This window comes from Vespa mandarinia, chromosome 7 (genome assembly GCF_050613455.1).
Source record: "Vespa mandarinia isolate Hongniang chromosome 7, ASM5061345v1, whole genome shotgun sequence".
Classification (NCBI taxonomy): domain Eukaryota; kingdom Metazoa; phylum Arthropoda; class Insecta; order Hymenoptera; family Vespidae; genus Vespa; species Vespa mandarinia.
This window is the reverse complement of record NC_140816.1, coordinates 4,865,001-4,887,500: the sequence shown is the minus strand read 5'-3', so window position 1 is coordinate 4,887,500 and position 22,500 is coordinate 4,865,001. Positions and strand designations below refer to the sequence as shown.

General features: G+C 30.6%; 2 protein-coding genes across 11 annotated transcripts in view; both read right to left on the bottom strand.

Moving 5' to 3' along the window:
* The window catches only part of ort (glycine receptor ora transientless), a 14,218-nt gene extending 3,046 nt beyond the window's left edge, over window positions 1-11,172 (bottom strand). For 2 of the 6 annotated variants that reach the window (XM_085658122.1, XM_085658123.1), the window contains exons 1-6: window positions 2,821-3,683; window positions 1,957-2,101; window positions 1,749-1,831; window positions 1,499-1,642; window positions 1,258-1,340; window positions 810-944 (exon numbers count right to left, since the gene is read on the bottom strand). In XM_085658122.1, coding sequence (XP_085514248.1) covers window positions 810-944; window positions 1,258-1,340; window positions 1,499-1,642; window positions 1,749-1,831; window positions 1,957-2,101; window positions 2,821-2,936 — 706 coding nt within the window. In that variant the 5' untranslated portion in view covers window positions 2,937-3,683. Of the gene's footprint in view, window positions 1-809; window positions 945-1,257; window positions 1,341-1,498; window positions 1,643-1,748; window positions 1,832-1,956; window positions 2,102-2,433; window positions 2,642-2,820; window positions 3,684-6,452; window positions 6,659-8,048; window positions 8,135-9,760 lie in introns of those variants that run through there. The other 4 variants (XM_085658124.1, XM_085658125.1, XM_085658126.1 and 1 more) reach the window with 4 other exon arrangements.
* Window positions 11,173-16,570: 5,398 nt separating this feature from the next.
* Ssdp (Sequence-specific single-stranded DNA-binding protein) overlaps window positions 16,571-22,500 on the bottom strand; it is a 21,199-nt gene continuing 15,269 nt past the window's right edge. For all 5 annotated transcript variants that reach the window (XM_035863290.2, XM_035863285.2, XM_035863286.2 and 2 more), the window contains one exon: window positions 16,571-17,102. In XM_035863290.2, coding sequence (XP_035719183.1) covers window positions 16,998-17,102 — 105 coding nt within the window. In that variant the 3' untranslated portion in view covers window positions 16,571-16,997. The remainder of the gene's footprint in view (window positions 17,103-22,500) is intronic.

The window sequence follows — 22,500 nt, the reverse complement described above, 5'->3', positions numbered from 1 at the left end:
TATATACATATAATGTATATTATCTAATGTATATATATTTATTGTATATGTATATAGATAAGCATATGCAAAATATATGATAGAATCGGGTAAGTTGATGATATATCTAGCAAATCGATAATCTAAAGGACGGAGTCATCCTTCCAAATATAGTTTCAAAAAGGTCGAGGTTAGTTGGAGAGAAGCTATTATTGAATACGCTTCTACTTTTCGAATTAATGAAATTCATCAACTGTGTTTGAGCTGCTCTAAGAATAGCTCGGCATTTTTATTTTTTAATATAAAATTAAAAGATAAAATCACTTTCTTGATATACCTTCGAAAATTTATAAATAATAATATTTATTATATAATATTGTAATAATAAAAAACGAATATATCGAACAATATGAAATGAATCGGAACAATTTTAAAGAAATTAGGAATTACGTATAAAAAAATATTTTTTCAATTTTATCCAAATGTTCATAAAATTTGTTTATCTCATCCGAATAATGATAATGATGATGTGGATTAGAAAGAAAGAAAGAAAGAAAAAAAAAACATTTCTCGTAATGCTTTTAGATTATTTATCGTACAATTTCACGTATGTCAATTTGCATCACTTTCATTCTCACTCTAATCCGTTTTATTATTTTTTTTTATTCTAGATAATGGTATAATATTGATTCAATTTTTATGCATGGATTGTTCTTTCTAATTTCTCGTATAAAAGATTGTCATTGAATGAAATCAAATTTATCCTCGATGTTTAATCGTACATATTGTTTTCAAGAAGCGAATCAAACAAGTTTATTCAGATCACTCACCGGTGGAATAGACTTGCGTGCAGTCAGCCGTATAGTTCTTCACAAGTTGTAATTGGGGCAATTCTATGTTCTCATCGACAACAAGTGGTACGTCGGGATCCCATTGGAAGATCATTTCATCCGTCGTGTGAGACACTGTTGACCGAGTTGTTTTGTCCTTGTCAAAACGTAAGCATTCACACTATCGGCTAAATATGACGCGGACGATTTCTTTTTTTTTTTGTATATCACCTTTCTTTGAGATATTCTTTTTTTTTTTTATTCGAGTAGGATGGATGTTTCTTTCGCGAACTATTCATGCAAGATAGAAATTTCTCTCTCTCTCTCTCTCTCTCTCTTTCTCTCTATGTAATTTGTTTGAAAGAATATTAGCGAACGTAATAGTGATGCGCTTACTGTAAGATGCAATTTCGTAGATAAACTTTTACAGATATTGACTATTACTCACGGCTCTCCATTTGCAGTTTACACTCCTGCGTGTCGTGCGGATAAATCAAGAAGTTCATAGCGCAAGAGAGTTTTAATGTCAATCTGTAAGTATCGTAACAAGATCGTTGAACGTAAAATTTTTTCTTATATATTTTTTTTCTTTTTTTTTTTATATTATTTTATTCTATTTTTTTTTTCTTAATTTTACGATCAAGTTAACTATGTCAAAGATGTAATTAAGAAACATTTGTTTTACGTACTTCACCATATATAGGATAGTTTTGTCTTTGTAGAGCCAGAGATAATGATTTGGTATCGTCATCGTCTGAAAGGTCACCGATTTGGCATTCTTGAAAAAGGAATCAGGTCGCCACATATTCTTCAGCCAGTCGACCTCTAATAATCTTCAATTCCGTTCAAGAGGTTTTAATTTATAGAAATTTTTTTTTTTCACTATATTACCTTATTTATCCTTACAATTTTTATACAATTAATTAATTAATCGTATACCTATACTCCGAAGTCATATTTTCTGGTAGTCTCAGTCTGTTGTCCTTCCATGTTTGAGCAAAAAATATGTCCGCAGCGTAGGTCTGTAAATTGTTTTATATCTTTCTCTCGTCCTCTGTAGGTATTATTATCGTCTTTCAATGGACATCATTGCCAATATTTGAGGACGACAACATTTTCAATCGGATAATAAGAAAATCGTACTTACCATTGAATTTTCATCGATCGAATCGAGACCCATTACGGTGACATGAAAATAGACGACGGTCGCTTGTCCATCTTTTTTCGGTGGTCTCATTTTATCGTAAAGTTTTGGATCCTCCGGCAGAAGATCGAAGAATTCTAAGCTTCTCCTGAAAGAAATATTTCTCTTTCGTTTTGGCACGATTTGTTTTTTAATTTTTCAAAATATGCGAATTATTGTATAAGTGAAAAACTTTATGTGATTTGAAATACAGATTTGGAAAAAGGACAAAATAATTGTGAAAAAAAAAAGAAAAGAAAAGAAAAGAAAAGAAAAAAAAAAGATATATTTGTTGATATAAAAAGTAAAAAAGAAAGAGAGAAAAAAAAGAAAAAAAAAAACAGAAAGAAAGAAAAGAAAAAGATAAAGACGTCTCTCGACGACTAGCGAATTTTCAAAGTTATTTCGAAGGAAAACGAAAAGAGAAAACACTGCTCGAACTTTTTGTTTTGGAGCACATCCGAACGCGAAGTGGTTGGTCGTTAAAGTCTCCCGTAAGCACTCCATCTTGACAATATTTAACACATCACACCAGGTTGATCGATCGAAACGATTCTATATCGAAATAAATAATGCAAACTAGTAATTTGTTATACTTAAACCGTTTAGACAATTTTCTCTATTTCGTCACTGTAACTTTTATTCAGAATTACATACGTATTTAGAAGAAAATTAAATCGATCGATGTATTGTAATAAATTCACCTCACAATTTCACATACTTATCGTATTTAATATTCAATTGAATTATATTTCGTGCTCGGTTAAAGAACGAGAGTTATTATATCATTGACGATGAAAAATATCCTCATCATAACGTCGATCTTACTGTGCATCTGCGGTGCGGTCCAATAGGAAAAGAAGAAGAAGAAGAAGAAGACGAAGAAACGTGGAGAGGATTGCCTCCGAAGTCATGCCTCTTCCGTGTGCTCCTTCCGTCGACATTCTTTCTTTATCCTTCAATGCATCCTTTTGTACGATTTTTCAAAACGTTTGTTTTGGGATAACGTCGAAGGGATATTAGGGATGGAGAAAATGGGGGTAAGGGAGAGGGAAGGAAGGAAAGGAAAGTTCAAGAGACAGAAAGAGGAAAGAAGACGAGGATAAAAACAAAGTTAGAGACAAAGGATGATAAGAGAGAGAAAGAGAGATAGAGAGAGATAAAAGATGTGAATTTGTGCCAATCCAGAACCAGGTCCGGTTAGTGGCTTGTACCACTTTCCGATGGCTATTCTCTGATTCGCGAGAACGTGCAACCGACGACTGACTCCTTCGAACGAACGACTTTGCAGAGCCTGCAAAATCTTCCATTCTCGTGATCTACCAAGATGTGGAGGTGGTAGAAAGCATTGATGTTGGTGGTAGTAGTGGTGGTGGTAGTGGTGGACCAGTTGCACCCCTTTGCATCGTTTTCACCCCTTCTTCTACGTCGCAAATAGAGGACCAGTTGAGAGAAGAAGGGGTAACTCTCGCTCGTGACGTACACGGAAACACGTTGGAAAGGGTCGAGAGTACCACGGAGGATTGCGAGACGATAGAAGTGGTGGTAATCCCTCGGAGTACCTGTGCCCATGGCCCATGACAACCTCGACGATGATAACTACGACAACTACGACGACGACGATTCTACCTCAATGCGGTAATATCCTTGTTTTATGTCGTAATCGTGCACACTCTCCTCAACAGATCGTCCTGATAATCGTTCCAACTATTCCCCTTTTCTTTTTCTTAACCCCTCCCCCTCTTCCCTCCCAACTCTCGTTTACCCCTTTTTTTCTTTCTCTTTCTCTCTTATCTTTTTCCTTTCTTTCTTCTTATCTCTTTTATTGATAGAATCCTATTTTTAATATTTTGCCTATATAGAATGATATTTTTAAACCTTTTAATTGGCGACTACTTCATTTTCATTATATGTATGTATATCTTTAATGAAATCAAGGATACTTTTATTATAATTATATCTTATTAAAATATGGCTAAGAAATTTCCTTCATTTTAAAATTTAATATTATACGCATATATAAGTATGTAATTATTATTATTATTATTTTTATGGATTATTAATTTATTATTGTTGTATCGATGGATCATGTTAATTAAAAGATCATGTTCATTCATCTTAAAATCTTCTATTTCAAAATAAATCTTCTATTTAATAATAATTCGATAGAAAGAAAGTAACTTACGTTTATGTTTTATTTCGTCAACTTAATTTTAATTCTGACGATAATTATAATAATTTTCTATTCTTATCCGTAGATCATACTTAATCAAGTAAAAATCAGATTAGAAACTTATAAATACGTTCACTTATTTTTTTTTTTTTTTTTTATTTCTATTATTTATTGTTTATTATACGAATAAGATATTTAATGATTATATTCAAATGTAAAGATTGTATGTATGAAAAAAATATAACTTTTTACATAGATATGTCCTTTGTTAAATATAAAAATACACAATTCGAAAAGTTACTGAAGCAATTATCTCTTAATCATAGTGATTACTTTTAATTTAATGAGACCCATAGGACTGTAAATAATAATATCGTCTTAAGCTCGTTGATTTAATGGTTATATTTTTGTATTCACTATAGAAAACGTAGTATGTACGTATTCTACATTGGTCCGATACACTGCAATATTACGAATTAATGATAGAGTAATTAATGAGGATAGATTTTATACATGTATAACTATGTCATCTTTGACATAAGATCGTACGATAGGTATTGCACACACATTCATATATATATATACACACACACACACACGAAAATGTAAGATATATAAATTTCGTTCTAACGAAAATAAATCACACAATAACCCGTTAAAATTTATTAAGAAAATTTTGAATTATTATAACCTATAGAAAAATAATTGTAAATCTTGTAAATGTCTATTACACATTTTATTGTCTATTGTATTAAATTATAAAATTATATAATCATATTTTTCTCGAGTTTTTGAATGTACAAAGAAAAAAAAAGAAGAAAAGAAAAGAAAAGAAAAGAAAAAAAAAATCTAAAATCTCATTTCACACGTTTAATCGTTTATGAGACTAAATTTGTAATTATATATGCACACATTTTTTTCTTTATAAATTCCTAACACGCTTCAAACATAATTTCCGTCAGTTTTTTCTTTTCTTCTTTCTTTCTTTTTTTTTCTTACTTTCTTTCTTTCTTTCTTTCTTTTCTTAAATCCCTTAAGTATCAACTTAAGAAAGAAAATTCCTTTATTTCTTGGAAATTTTTTTCGCACTGCGCCAATGGCATCCCTCTTCACTAGAACGAGGTAAAGGTATCGTGTTTCTCAGGGGTGATATGTTTTAAATCGTTCAGCGGCTAAACAGCATCGATTAGAGCGTAGTCAGTGAATACGAAGAGATTCGGAGGAAAACGTGCTAGAAACGTGAGAGAATGGAAGAAGACGAAGAGGAGTATAGGAAAGAGAGAGGATGAGAAAAATAAGGTGGTGGGAGAAGGAAAGGTAGTCTATCAGAGAGAGAGAGAGAGAGAGAGAGAGAGGAGAAAAGTGTAGTCGATGACGAACGGGGAAGAGGAAGAAGACTGTCTTCCTCTTTCTCCTCTTATCCAACCCTCTTCTTGCAAACCCTTCTTCAGGGAGGCGCTAACTACCGCGCTATTTGAAGACAACGTCGTCGTCGTCGTTTCTCTCTCTTTCTCTCTCTCTCTCTCTTTCTCTCTCTCTCTATCTCTTTCTTTCTTTCTCTCATCGTTCGATATATCGACCCTCGGAAATTGTGCCGCGAACAGGAAGCTATGTGTCGTTCGTATCGTGGAGTGGCCACCACCGTTCGAGAAGCTATGCTTATATGCATATTGACAATATATGCACACATATTGTGTGTATATATATATATATATTTAGATAGACGATGTTTGTAACTATGGTTGCATATACACACGTTTCTTACAATCGTTTTCATTCGTTTATATACTATAAGATATTTTTAATATTTCTTCGCGTAGGTAATATTGGAATACGAACAAGAAAAAATCACAGGAGTATGTATATATATATATATATATATATATATATATATATATATATGTGTGTGTGCGTGTATTTAAATATGTGTCTTTTTTGTATAATATAATTAAATTATTAAATTTAATAATGGCAATGTGTTAAAAATTATGAAAAAATGAAATGAAAAGAAATATTTCTATTCGATTTAATCTTTTAAGAAATGATAATTTGATACTCGAATATTTTCGAGAGTAGTTATATGTATGTCATTCGCATGATATACTTTATCTCGCGTAAAGTTTAAGAGGCTTTTTGTTTTTTTTTTTTTTTCTTTTTATTTTATTCGTTTAATGTACGCGAAATTTCAGCGAAAGGAAGAAAGAAAAAAGAGAGAAAGAGAGAGAGAGAGAGAGAGAGGACATCTTTCTGTTTCTAGGCAAGTAGGTACTTTATTAGTAGCACGTACTTTATTATTTCTGGAAGCGTAGCGAACGTCATCGTCATACATCGATTTCGTAGTAACGAACCATCGAGAGCACCTTCTTCTTCTGCTTCTTCTTTCGAGCACGACAATCAGGTCATTGGGCCTGCAAGACCACTGGGGAAATCACGAAACGCCGGAAGCGTACTCGAGCTGCTCCTTCAAGAATCTGTTCCTCGTCACATTTCGTTCTGGCAACGAGCAATGACTACGTCATAGTTAAGAAGAAAAAAAAAAAAGAAAAAAAAGAAAAAAAGAAAAGGAAAAAGAAAAAACAAGAAAGAAGGAAAAAAGAAAAGAATGACGTCATGTGTTTTCACCCTATATATGTATTATATATATATATATATATATGTATATTTAGATTATACATATGTATATGTATATGTATATAAAAAAAAATAGATTTTGAAACATAAAAAATTTTTCGCTTCTTCCATTGACTTTTAACTTTACAATTGTTTATTGATATTTGTTTGTTTAAGAAAAAAGAAAAAAAATAATAAATAATTTTGGAGTTTCGAGCGACGATTTTTTACACTTCAGAATCAATTTCTTAAGATATATATATATATATATATATATATATATATATATATATATCATATTTAAATATATGAATAGATTTGTTACATTAGGTGATAAGTTCCCCTTAAAAAATTTGGCCATCTTTTTAGCAATCATTGCCGAATTTTATTCCAATTTTCCACTCGTCTTCGATAGAACGTTTGCGTGTCAAGACATTATGAATGCTGCCAAGTTTTTATATATATACACTCGTATATATGATAATTCCAAACGTCTAGGGAATGTCTAGGGAAACTACGAAATTATTCGTTAATAATTTTCATCAATTTATTTTGTTTTACTTAATAATATCATTTACTTTTTGCGCGAACAATGAAATAAATTTTAAGTAACAACTTTTTATAAAAATATCGCAAAAAAAAGAAAAAAAGAAAAAAAAAAAGAAAAAGATAATAATGTTGTAAGCGAAAATAACATTTACAAAATTTAAAATTACAAATGTTACACAAAATTAAAAATGCGTAACATCCTTAAATAAAACATTTTTTAATCTCTCTTTCTCTCTCTCTCTCTCTCTCTCTCTCTCTCTCTCTCTCTCTCTCTCTCTCTCTCTCTCTCCCTCTGTGTTTCTCTTTTTAATAGCATTATTTATAACATTGGAAGATTACAAGAATTCCATTTTTTATAACTAATAACTTTGTTAATATATATTATTATATATCATAGTTATATGAAATATTTTTAATAATGATCCTAATATATTAAACAAAATTGATACGATTATAAGAATAAATTAGAAATTAATGCGAATATGAATTTTCATCGAAATTTTATGACAAGTCCTTCGGACATTGTGCTGCATTAAATATCCCCTCTCGATTCGATAAAGATTATCTTCGTTAGATTATCGCGTTATCGAATCGAAATATCCATCTACGTTTCTCTCTTTTTTTACTTTCTCTCGTCCACCCCCTCCCCCTCCATTCTCTCTCTCTCTTCTCTGCTCAGATTCCACGTCGAACAAGATAGGAAGATTGAAAAAATCGAACTTACCTCGACTAACAACCACCAGCGCGAAGTGTGCTGGGGTGGCTCTCTTCAAGCAATCGCTTACAAGACTAGGTGGCATTTACGTCAAAGACTTGATGACGTCACTCTGAAAAGGCAGAAACTAGGAAACGAACAGATAGGATCGCATTGGGGTGAAAGGATCTTATCGAGTTAAATAATAAATTCGATTATCCAAAAGGTTAATGATAATTTAAAAAGAAAATGATACGACAAATTAGACGATTTCTTAGCATATTTTTCAAACACGAGATGATCAAGATGACGATGTGTGATTTCATTCAGGTCGTTAAGGTGATGCATGTGACTCGGTCACGTCTGATATATATAAGTCGATAGGTTATTTTCTGGACAAATATGAGTTTCCAAAAGAATTTTGTTCCTATTCATAGGATTCATTGGGAATTTACAAGGAAGGATTTATGAACGTGCGCTATTTCGTTCTCTCTCTCTCTTTCCTTTTTTTTTAAATCTTCAAAATCCTCTTTTTCTCTTTCTCTCAAAGAAGAGAAAAGAAGAGAAAAGAAGAGACATGCTAGGATTCGACCTTTCGTCAAAGGATGATCGATTTCCTCCTTTGTGTCATCGGCCAAATTGGATTGGCAAAATCGCCGACTGACAGAATCCAACGAACACAAAAGAGAAAGAAAGAGAAAGATTGTAAGAGAGAAAGAGACAGAGACAGAGACAGAGACAGAGAGAGAGAGAGAGAGAGTGTGTGTGTGTGTGTGTGATCGTGTACACATACAGAGACACGCGTCGTCGTACTTTTTTTCGCTGACGTTTGCCTGCTCCTCCGGTACTCATAGGCTGAGGGATGCAGAGAGATGAGGAGTATCAGATGAGAGAGAGAGAGAGAGAGAGAGAGAGAGAGAGAGAGAGAAAAGAACTGAGGTGTTGGTACCCCTAGCAAGAATCGCACCGCTGTTAGAGTTTGGTGAGGAGGAGGTCTTTCGAGGTGAATCGAGACGATGCACGATAAGCACGCTCGTCCCTCTTTCCTCTGACCTCATGGCCGTCGCTTCACTTCTCTGCATTCTTCCACCCATCTCCTCTTTCTCTCTTTTTCTCTTTTGAACTTGTCTTTCGAATCAAGTCATATATACTTTTCTTTTCATTGCCTCTACCACCACCACCACCATTCTTTCTTCGTCATCTCATCCTTTATTTTCAATCGATTGCCATACGATTCGAAAGATAAAAATAATCTACTCGTGTTTATAACTATGATGTTCTTATCCTACTAAAATTCATGACTGAATTTGTCGTCTTGACGAGAATTTTTTTTCTTTCTTTCTTTTTTCTTTTTTTAGATTAATAAATTTTTCAAGTAGAAATATAATGAATAAACTTTTATTTGTATGCTTTCTTAATAGGTTAAAGAAGATACGTTGCAAATATATTATTACATTAGCATCGGAGATTTTTATAAAGATAAACAAAAAGAATCGATAATCCATTTATTTCTGATAAGAAATATAATTATTTTTATTAACAATAATTAAATGAACAAAATAAATAGATTTTTTAATTTAATAATCTTTGTTAATAATTATGCACCAAATATTCACTTTTATACAGTATTTACTTAAGGCTATTGTAATATCGTATGAAAAAAAAAAAAAAAAAAAAGAAAGAAAAGAAAAGAAATTAAAAGAAAAAAGAAAAATCGATCAAAAAAAATTGCTTATACTTACCGTCGAGAATACATTAGCGATCCCTTTTAATCCCATCATTAACTTGAGTTTTTGGATTGGCCGATGTTGCGACGTCGATCATCGTGGAATGTGAAATGTTGTGAATATATTAAATTCGTTGATTTATAGGGTATATGACATTTATTTAATTATTTCATTACTGTTTACGCTATTGAATGCTATACTTCGTATAGATACCTACAATTATGTTTGATAATTAATATGCGAATCTTGTAGAGAATGAATGGGAGATTTAGTCGCGAGTTTTACAGCCCATTTTCGGAGTTTACAATGATCATCATAATTTTTAATTAATTAATTAATTAATTAATTAATTACAGAGAGAATTCGCGTATCGCGCGTAACCGATTCTAACGAGATCGATATTATTATCGGTCATTGAACTTATATCGAATCCTTCTTTCGACCCGCGAAATTCCGGCGCACGATTTCAATCCGATATTTTTCCGGACTCGTACGCAACGTGAACAGGGAGCGAAAAACTCGACTCTTGTTTATCGATCACAATTTGCGCTAGACTTTACCGAGGACTCTATCAACATATACTATATATATATATATAATATATATATGTATTTCGCGAACGTTCTTATATATTCATACGAAAGAGCGGAATCCTTTCAATCCATAAACGCGTTATATGTACATCGTTTGAGGAGGAAAAAAAATACGTGGAATAAAGAAAATCGAATATGTATGATGTGTGTGTGTGTGTGTGTGTATGTGTGTAAAGCATCGAAGAAAACTCGTCGTTTCTTCTATTCTAATAATTCTAATATACATACATATATATATATATATATATATATATATATATATATATATATATCTAATCGGAATATTCGATTTTTTTTCTAATTCAACGTACCTTCTTCCATACATGTGCTCGTTTATGAATGAAAAATTTCACTCGCTCTCTGTATATATTGCCGAATGTACCTACGCTGGGTTAAGACAAAAAAAAAATATAAAAAAATAAAAAAAAAGAATGATAATAATAATTAAAGAATAAAATAAAATAAAATAAACAAGTAATATTGCACACTCTTCGATGGCACGAATTTATTGAAGAAATTTTCTAATCTCGTTCTGGACCGTTCTTTGTCGTTAATCGTTATTCGTCGATATCTACAGACCGGAATTTCGAGAATGTAATAATCTAATCAACATTTTCTCTCTCTGTCACACACACACACACACACACGCGCGCACGAACCACACACACACACGTTTTAGATGTTCGTTTATCGAAGATTTCGTTTGTTTCTCTTCTTTTTTTTTTTTTTTCTTTTTTTTATGTATCTCTGTAACCGTACAAATATCTTTCATCTAAAGTGACTACTATATATGAAACAATGAAGATATTTAAATCTATTACGTGGAAATAGATAAAAAATAGTATTAAAAAACATTATGTACTGAACCTGTACATAAAGTATAAAAACCGGCAATTAAACTACGAGAGGGAGGACGATCATATTTGTGTTTAGATTTTCTTTTTTTCTTTTTCTTATTATCTTTCCTTTTCTTGTTTTATTTCTTCTTTTTATTATTCTTTTTCTTTTTTTTTTTTTTCCTAATCTTTACGCGTCGTAATCTCGGCTCCATTATTAGAACTAATCACGAACTTATTTTGCATCTATATCGATGCATTAATTTGACACTTTTAGAAAAAATGATAAAACTCGACAGCAGATATTTACATAAAACTTTTCCAAATATACTAAATCTCGAATGTAATTACGTTTAATCATTCCATGGAACTTGATTTAACGACACATATTCTCTCAAAGAATCGAAAGAATCGAGATTACGAATATTTTAATGTACATATATATCCGTGTGCGTGTATTTGTGGGTTTTTATATATACAAATTGTTATCTATAATGAAACGTCCAAATTTTGTTACGAAAAAAGAAAAAAGAAAAAAAAACCGTACGTTTCATAGTAGACAACTTGTATATTTGTCATATATAATATATATAATATAATATATATATATATATACACACATACACACACACACACACAACACACACACACACGTTTATGTATGTATTTATACATGTATATACCTATTTGAATTTCTATTTGTTTCACTAAGATCTCCTCGAAAAATCATAAAAAAGTACAAAATTTATTTAAAGGACGAGTCTCCTCGCACAATTATTTATTTCTTTTTTTCTTTTTTGTTTTTGTGCGCATCAAACGTTTTTTTTTTTTTGGATAGCGCGAGAAGGAGAAGGATTTCGAAAGGGTTTCGAAATGTTATCTATGTATGATTACGTTTACATATATTTCACGCATATCTTTCTCATTCTTGAAAAGACAATCTCGTAGGAAGATGGAACACGTATTGTACGTCGATGATTAATACTCTTTTCAAAATATATACATATATGTACAGGGTAAATCGAGAATTATTATCGTTCGTACAAAAAGAAAAAAAGAATAAATTTTTATTCGCTGATACGATGAAAATAAATCAAACGAACGAACGAACGAACGATGCTCCATTAGAAACATCGATCTTATTAGAAATATTATTATTTATTATTTTTCCCATCCGAATAAATCGAACAATTTCGTCTTAAATTTCAGCGAAGAAAAAACTATTTTCATTTTGCAACAATTACTTTTCTCACTTTATACGATACAGGACGTAACATATAAAATGTGAACATAAAGAAAAAAAAGTTACGTTCGTAACAATCGTACGCGTATAAAATAATAACATTCAGGAATATTCCAATTCAAGTGCATCACCCTGTATAAGTATACAGGGTGAATCGTGAGATATGGGGGGGGGGGGGGGGGAAGACGGAAAAAATAAAATATATACGCATATAATCAAATGATCGAATTCATTTTTAGAATCACTTTTACGTATATTTTTTTTCCTTGTTGCTTTTGTTTCTTTTTTTTTTTTTTTGTTCGAAAAAAATTGTAGAAAAAAATCATCCTTTAATAAAAGTATCCTGATCAATCGATTTTTTTCATTAAATACATTACACGATTCACCCTGTATACGTACAAATCTATGATACGAAATACACGTGACGTTATTTCTTGCTCATGCCAATCATGACGACGATGTAAAGGAAGAAATATTGCGTATATATATATATATATATATATATATATATATAAACAAAAATAATAATAATAATAATAATAATAATAATAATAATAATAATAATAATAATAATAATAATAATAATAATAATAATAATAATAATAATAATAATTTGGATTTCGATCGTATGTAAGCTCGTAGAGACGAGCGGAGGAATCTTTCTTAATTAATCGACGATGAAAGAGAGAGACTCGTCCCTCCCTCTGTAATGAAAGTATCCCGTTCGAAATTCTCCCTCTCGTCTCAAAAAAAGGGAAAAAAAAATTAATTCACTCTTGCATACCCGACTTTTTAATTTTCTCTCTCTCTCTCTCTCTCTCTCTTGCTCTCACTCTTACTCACTCACTCTCTCTTTCTTATACTAACCGATATATCTACACCACGATACGATTCACCGAGAAATATTTTTCGCTTCCATTTACATATACGCATATACGCGCACGCGTATATAATTATATTTGTATGTATACATATATATATACACATATATATATATGTATATATACATACATACATATACATGTGTGTATATGTGCTGTGTGCCACCGAAGAAGGCTTAAAACGCCCGAAATTTTGGATTTTTTCTTATTTATTTATTTATTTTTTAACGGAATTTGAGAGAAAGAGACGAGACTGCTAAAATAAAAAGAAACTTTTGATTGGCCCATTCTTTGTTTCGTTTCTTTTTTTTTTTTTTTTTTTTTTTTAATTTTTTATTCTCTCTTAGCTGGATAATTCTCTACAAGAGTACGTTCATGTATACATACTTTTAAGATACATCCCTTTCTGTATACCTTTACTTCTTTATCACGATTATTTTAATAAATTTACATCTAAATCTGATGTTATTTATTTTTTGTTCTTCCCTTCTATTAAAATAGAACTATAAAATATAAATAAAAAAAAACAAAAAAAAAAAAAAAATGAAAAAAATAAAAGTAATTGTTATTTAAATATCAATATTATCTCTATAAGATTTATTTAAATATTATCGATTAAAGGTAATTGCAAAGGATACACAATTTAAATAACAATAGTAATTTAAATATTATTATATAAATATACTACAATATTAATATTTAAATACTATTGCTATTTTACATACTAATATACTCTCTATTAACATAATACTATTAAATTATAATAATACACTGACATTTAAATAACAATGATCGGTTATATTAATCAAACCGATTAGATACGATAACAAACTGTAATCTTTACGAAATTGTAATCTTTAAACGTGTAGGAATGATCCAACTGGATTGAAAATAAAAACTTTCTCTCTCTCTCTCTCTCTCTCTCTCTCTCTCTCTCTCTCTTTTTTTCGATTTAACACAAATCGTCGTGAAAGTCTAAAAACAAAGGCGTTAATTGGTTAAGAATTTTCTTATCTCATTCGAGAACGCATCGTCGTACGAAACGTGTTCGTTTCTCCAAGTTTTCTTTTCTTTTCTTTTTTTTGTTTGTCTGTTTGTTTGTTTGTTTGTTTTTTTACTAAATCCGTCATCGACGAAGACGAAGAAGAGGTAGACGAGTAATTGTTTGATGCAGCTTCCTAGTTGGTAGGCCAATCATCATCCCTTAGCAGATCCGTGCCAGCGATGCTCAATCTTCTTCTTCTCGATACATCGTCTCATATGTTTTCTCTCTCTCTCTCTTTCTTTCTTTCTCTCTTAGTGTCTCTATCTTTGTTTTTAGATGATCGAAATGCATCCGGTCGATCCTGAAGGAATCGTCCGGACACACACGACTATTTTTTTTTTCTCTATCTTTCAAGAAACTACCGAACGGAAGACATTCGGCTTTTTGATCCTTAAATCGACCTAATCACACTTTCGGAACGACGATGAAGAAATCTTTTCGCTAGGCTAGCGTTTATCTAATCACGCTATAAGAAATATACACGCGATCCGTAATTTATCGCTCTCTCCCTCTCTCTCTCTCTCACTCACTCACTCTCTCGCGCGCGCACGCACGCGCGTTCGATCGAACGTTTAAATTATTGCCATTCGTCGAAATCTATGCATACAGCAGCAATATTTTCACACTCTCGGCTATTTATTTTGGTCTGACGTTTATCACTCGCATCCCTAAATTCTACCGATCGTGTTTTCTTTTTTTCCTTTTTATTGTATATATATGTATATGTTTATATATGTTTAATTATTATTAAATAAAATATCGAAGAGTCGTGAGAGACGAAGGAAGAAGATAAGGGCGAAGGTTATAAGGGGACTGGGATATATATTCGATGAGAGATGCATCTCGAGCTGTTACAATCTTATTGCACTGCGTGTTTAAGACACTTCTTTTTTCTATTTTAAATAAAAGTTTCTTTTAAATAAGAATGATCGAACTGCATGTGTAATGAATATATATGTATGTGTATGTATATGTACATATATATATATATATATATATATATATATGTATTGATGTGTATATGCACATACTTACGTAATTTATCGTAAACTATCGCTTTACGATAAACATTCATTCGGTTAGTGTTTCTCGCAAGCAAAAAAGACAATAGATTAAATCGTTTCATGAACTTTTAAGTTCTCTTTTTCTTTCCTTTTTTTTCTTTTTTTTATTATTATTTTCATTCATAATACACTATTCTCTCATCTTGGAAGGAAATATTCACGGGGAAAATACGTGATAGATACGACAAGCACGAAAAACCCTTATGAAAGGAAGAAGTTATTATTTATTACCGTTCGTGAAATTCGACTAGGTGAACGTGGAAAGTGGGAAAAAAAAAATAATAAAAAAAAAAATAAAAAAAAATAAAAAAAAATAAAAAAACCAAAGACGATTTTTCGAAGAAAAAAAAACGAATAAGCGAAATATCGAATACAAACAAAAAATTCGAATTAAAAAAGGAAAAAGGAGGGAGGTGAAAGAAAGAAAAAAAGAGGGAGGGGGAGAAAAAAGGATAACAGATAACATAAACGATTTTAAACTTTTTTCGTCGCTATCGCCGCCTCCCGCCGCCGCCGTTTGCGCCCGGTAAAGTCGCAATCGCGAGTGATAATATAATTAATAGTGATAGAGTGATCGATTAAACAATTCGAGTCGCTCGGAGAGACAGACATAACCCGTACCCTAATTATATCATAAAATGTGTGAGACACGAGAGAATTGCACGAGAAAAAACAATGATCATTCAATGAAACCTCATTTTCATTTTCCTATTCCTTAATCCTAAGGATTCTGTTTTTTTTTTTCTTATCCTTCGTCCGATATATATATATATACACACACATATATATATATATATATATATATATATATATATATATATGGACGATGTCTCCTCTTTTCATGTTGTGCATATCTTTTTCATCGGGGAGTTTGAGTGTCGAACCTTTTTATCGATCGGCTCGAAACCGCGCGCGCAAGAAAGAAGGAAGGAGAAAAATTCTTAAAATTTTTCTGTTTTTTTTTTTCTTTTCCTTTCGCCGCAGTCATCTTCTCTTTCGTTACCTTTCTATACGCCACTTTTTGTTTTTAGCCTTTTTTTTTTGTTTTTTCATGTTGCCGTTTTTCCTATTTGTATTCTTTTTTTTCATTTTTTATTTTTTTTTCGTGTATGTCACGTGTATGTATATGTGTGTTTTGCGTGTATATACGTATATTTTAACGGGGTTTTTTTTTTTTTTTTTTTTATTATTGTATCTTCTTTTTCTTCTTCTTCTTTATTTTATTATTATTATTTTTTATTTTTTTTTTTATTATTTTTTTTTTTTTTAATCGCTTTTCGTTCCTTTGTTCGTTTCCCCATGATAGGACAAGAGTGCACATTGGTTGGAGGAGCAATTGGGTATGAGGAAGAGAGGATATTGATATTTTTTTTCTTTTTCTTTTGCTGCTTTTTGTCCGTTTTTCCTTTATATATATATATATATATATATATATATATGCGTGTGTGTGAATGTGTATGTATGTATGTTTACGTGTGTGAGTGTATGCGTGTCTTTTTTTTTTTTTTTTTTCTTTCGTTTGGTTTCTTTCGCGCATTAAACTCTGTTTTTTAGTTTGGTCTCAGGGGCTTTCCAACGACTCGTGAAAAGTTATTGTATGAAATAATCGGGATGGTCCGAGTCCTTTTCAAACCTCTTCGCTTCCTCCTGCATGCTCTCCTTGATCTTGAGGATGGCCGCCGACTCGGTCTGATCCTGCGAACCAACCAACACCAGGCCAGTTACACGTAAAAGGTCAGGCAAGCCCACCGTCCGGGGGGGGATACCTTGCCCATTCTGCACAGCGTTTCGTCAACGAAATTAAAGAATTCTTCCTAGACGTCGTTGTTGTATTCGATCGATCGAGAAAAGTATTTGAAATGGTTCAAAAAATTCTTTTGTATTCAATTATAAAAAAAAAAAAAAAAAAAAAAAAGTTCCTTGCGAAAAAAGTAAACACACGAATTTGAAACTACGATGTAAAATGTGTGTGTATATATATATATATATATATATATATATATATATATATATATATATGTGTGTGTGTGTGTGTGTGTGTGTGTGTGTGTGTGTGTGTGTGTGTGCGTATGTGTATGTGTGTGTGAGGATGATAACGTGGTTGGAGAAAGAAAAAAAGATGACGAAAAAAAAAATTTTTTTTTTTCATTCCATCATCCAAGTTACTTTTCAAACCACGTGATTATTCTTACACCCATTTTTTTCATAATCTCAAATTCAATAAAAAAAAAAAAGATAATTAAATATATTCGCATCGACGCAAACGAAGACTCCCTGGCTGTCCCTTTCGAAGTTTTCAAATGAACGACGTAAAAAACATCGATCGACGTTAGCTAGAATTCTCAAAATTTCGTTTAACCACCTCCCCATCATTAAAAAACTCGTGGGAGCGAATACGCTGGCTGGCAAATACGCGTAAAAAGCGCAGCGTGATGGCGGTGCGTCGTGACGGGGCTAGGCTCGTGAAAGAAAGACAAATACGATCGATATTTACGCGCGGAGAGGATTGAAAAAGATAAAAAGAAAATAATAATTAAAAAAAAAAAAAAAAAAAAAAGAAAAAAAAACAAGATTATAAAAAAGAAAGAGAAACAAGAAGAAATAAACGAATAAAAATAAGAAAAAATAAAAAAGAATAAAAAGAATAATTCAAAACAATAATAACAATAATAATATTAATACTTTATTATTACTATTATTATTATTATTATTATTATTATTATTATTATTATTATTATGTTATTATTATTATTATTATTATTATTAATATTAAAAAAAAGTATTTGACGGGTATTATAGAGCCATCCGTTGATCATAATTGTCATCGGAAGAACCGTGCGATCGAAGTATCATATGGTTCAAAGTTTTAGGGTGCTCTGACCCACAACACATGGACGTTGATTATTTATGTTTTATATATATATATATATATATATGTATGTATGTATGTATGTATGTATGCATATACACATATATACAGTATCTACGTTAGAGAGAATGAAAAAAAAGCCAGTGTTTCGAGCAAATACAAAACGTTAATTTTTCATATCTATGACAATCAGGTGTTCTCAAATCATTTGTTCTATTTTTCTAATTGTTGAATATGTTATTTGTTTTTGAAAAATTTTTTTCTATCTTTCCTCGCCTGCCCCCCACGCACGCACACCTCACCGATTAAACATTAAACAACAACGCTAAATACAGGCAAGAAAAAAAAAAGAACATGATAGTCAAACTCGATAGTTTCGTCCTTGCACTTTTATCCCTCTTGGAATGCTTTTTATGTATATATATATAAATATATCTTTTTTTGCCCTTTTTTCTATTATTATTTTTTCTTTTTTCTTTTCATTAGTTTTTTTTTTTTTTATTTTTTTTATTTTTTTTTTTTTTTGAGTCCTTTAAATAACATATATATGCACGCGTTATGTGTACGCGTTATCAAATTAAGTTTCGATACGATCTCGCAATCCACCAATCGCTTTGCGCTCACGCATCCATGTGCTACAGGCCAGTACAGGCTAGTACTATATATACAGCTATCAGATCGCTATGTTTGTTTACTTAATTGTAATATAAAAATTGAATGTTATCGTCGTACGAATGCACGTTGATTTCATGTCTCTCAATAATGTCGGATCCTCGACCGTCGTCGCTCATTTATATCGCAGCTTTAGACGCAAACCAGACACACGACGTGTTCCATTCTTCCTTCTCGATTTTCTCGAATTTCATTTTGGTATAAAAACAATATTTTTAAATCAGTCGACTGTAGATATCTACGAAGTTTAGAAAAATTCTTTATAAACGTAACTTATTATTTAATCATTAATATAATAAAACTGCCGATCTATTTTCATCAAAAACACGTCGTTGTATGATAGATACTTGAAAAAGTAAATAAATTATTTGTGATTACTTTTAGTTAATTCCATTTTACAATATAATAAAAAAAAAAAAAACCAAACAAACAAACAAACAAAAACAGGTATCAATTGAAATATTTTTCTAACAATTATCATTTCGGTCATATATATTATAAAATGAAAAATTCGAAATCCGTTATATCGAACAGTTTGAAAACCTTGATAATAATAGACTTAGGCAACGAAAAAAAGATGTAAGAAATACAAAAAAAAAAAAAAAAAAAAAAAAAAGAAAAATAAATAAAAAAAAAATAAAAAAAATAAAAAAAAAAAGAATAAAATAAAATCGTCGTGCGACTAACGTCTGCGATTTAGCGTATGACGATCGCGTCAGGATCGACGAGCTCGCGTTAAGAAAAAAAGAAAAGAAAATAATGAATAAGAAAAAAAAAATAAATAAATAAATGAATAAAAAAAAAAAAAAAATAAAATAAAATAAAAAATAAGACACCCCAAGAAATAGGAGGGAACGCGAAAACAGATAGTTATATATAAATACTCTGGTAGCCAGCACCCTGCGGGTTTTAGCGAAAATAAAAAAGAAAAACGCAGTAGACTCAGTGTAACAGGATTACATTTATTGTCTCGATGTTCCCTGGCTTAGGCATATATTTTAATTATGTTTATGTTCGTGACCATACGATAAAGACATAAAGATCATTCAGTAAAACTTACAACGTGCGAGCTGGTCAAAGTTAATTAAATGGAAACGAAAAAGAAAAGTAAAAAAAAAAAAAAAAAAAAATAAAATAAAATAAAATAAAATAAAATAAAATAAAATAAAAAATAAATAAAATAAAATAAAAAACGAATCTTGACACTCACAGATGTGAATGACGAAGTAGTGCACTTGCGCTTTGATTTAACTTCGCTGTGAAAGATCCTTCCTTATAAGAGCGCATAACACAGGAGAAAGAGAGAGGGAGAGGGTGAGAGAGAGAGAGAGAGAGAGAGAGAGAGAGAGAGAGAGAGATCGATTGATTACGAAGAAAATGAATGATTCGAGACCATAATTAAAAAAAAAAAAGTAAAAAAGAATAAATAAATAATAATAATAATAATAATAATAATAATAATAATAATAATAATATAATAATAATAATAATAATATAATAATAATAATAATAGTAATAATAATAATAATAATAATAATAATAATAATAATAATAATAATAATAATAATAATAATAATAATAATAATAATAATAATCATAATAATAACAGATGAACGAAAGATTCTCCGCTTTAATAAATTTTCTTATTATATCGTAAGTTTCTTAAATTTTATTTTATTCTGAAGATGCAAACAATTTTCATTCACTTTTTCTTTTTTTTTTTTTTATTTTACACACGAAAATTTACGTTCGAAAAATGAGGAAAAAAAATGGTGTGCTCTAATTGAAACATATCTGACGATTGATAGGCACAAAGAAGCGCAAGATAGATAAATAGATATATATAAATATATATGTGTATATATATATATTTATATATTTATCTCGTTAAATCTTCCGTTTAGCGTCGACGAACGTACAACCTTTTTCTTAGGATTAATGATTAAAATTGAAATGTTAATTCTTGCGTTAACAATCATCATGTTATTTATGTGAAACACGTACAAAATTGTCTTTTATGAATCTTCGCGTAATTTATCAACAATGACACAATAATGATTGCTACTAATGTAAACGCTAAACGAATAATCTGCGTTTCTTTTCTTTCTCTTTCTCTCTCTCTCTCTCTCTCTCTCTCTCTCTCTCTCTCTCTCTTTTCTATTTCTATTTGTTTGTTTTTTGCGAAACATATCTCAATATATCTCGACATATCTTCGGGCGTAATTGTCTCTTCCAAGTATGTATCTTGCAGCATGTCCAAGAGTTTATTTATATCATTATAGACGAATGACGCAAAAATAATAACACATTCTCTCATTCTATCTCTATCTCCCTCTCTTTGTTTCTCTCTTTCTCTATTTACCATATTACATAATCACATAACCTTTGTATCGGTAAGGAAAGTAATTTTTCTTTCTTTTGTCGACAAATAAAAAAGATAAAAATAAAAGTTCAAAAATAAAAAAAAAAAATAAAAAAAAAAAAAAAAAGATTAAAATAAAAAGCAATTAATAAAAAAGTTAATCAAATAGCAGCACAGCATAGTCCGGTACTGACCTATAACCACTTGCGGACGGATGGATTCCGGGAATCTCAATCGAGAACTACTATATTTATTATACCCTTCCGGTTTATTCCAAAAAAATTCTTCTTTCTCTATACGCACTCATTCGCTTTCAGTCCAAGTAACTCACACTGCCTAGATCTCTTATATCCATACAAAAATAGTAATGTTTCTATTATAAAACACTCTTCTTCTTCTTTTTCTTCTTTCTTTCTTTCTTTCTTTCTTTTTTTTTCTTCATTGCATCTTGCAAAATACGTAAATAAGTATTTCTCGCGATAATAATAAAGAAAAAGCAGCCATTCGCCTCGCAATATTCTCGTGTCTACGAAACGCGAGTCCTCGATCATTTCGAATTTTTCGCGCGTTTTACGAATGAACGAACGAACGAATAGCAAAATCGATGTATGAAAAGGCGCGAAAAGACATTCAAATATGAATGAGTCAAACGAGTTTCGCGAATGAATGAAAGGAAAAAAAAGAAAAAAAAAAAAAAAAAAAAAAAGAAATAGAAAAAAAGAAAGAAAAAAGAAAAAAAAAATATACTTAAATCGTTCATTTGGCCACTTTCACAAACTTTTTACTCGCGATCTATAACAAATTTAATATATTTGTTAAATGATAATCCTTATCACTGTTAATTCCAATAATTCGATTACCGAACATCGCGCTCGGATCTATAACAACGTATTTCCGTGTCGACTTTTGTAATAATTAGAAAAACAAAAAAAAAAAACAAAAAAAAAAAACAAAAAAAAAAAACAAAAAAAAACAAAAAAGAAAAAGAAAATTTTTCGCTGTTATTCGAGATAAGGCACAGTGAGAGAAGGTTTCCCGTTTATTTTATTTTATTTTTTATATCATTTTACTTTTTATTTTATTCATTTATTTTTGTTTCTTTTTATTCTTTTCTTTTTCTCTTGTCAAGAGGAGAGACGATTTCTACTACTTTCGCGTACGTAGAAACGAAACATTGTGGTGCTAATGGC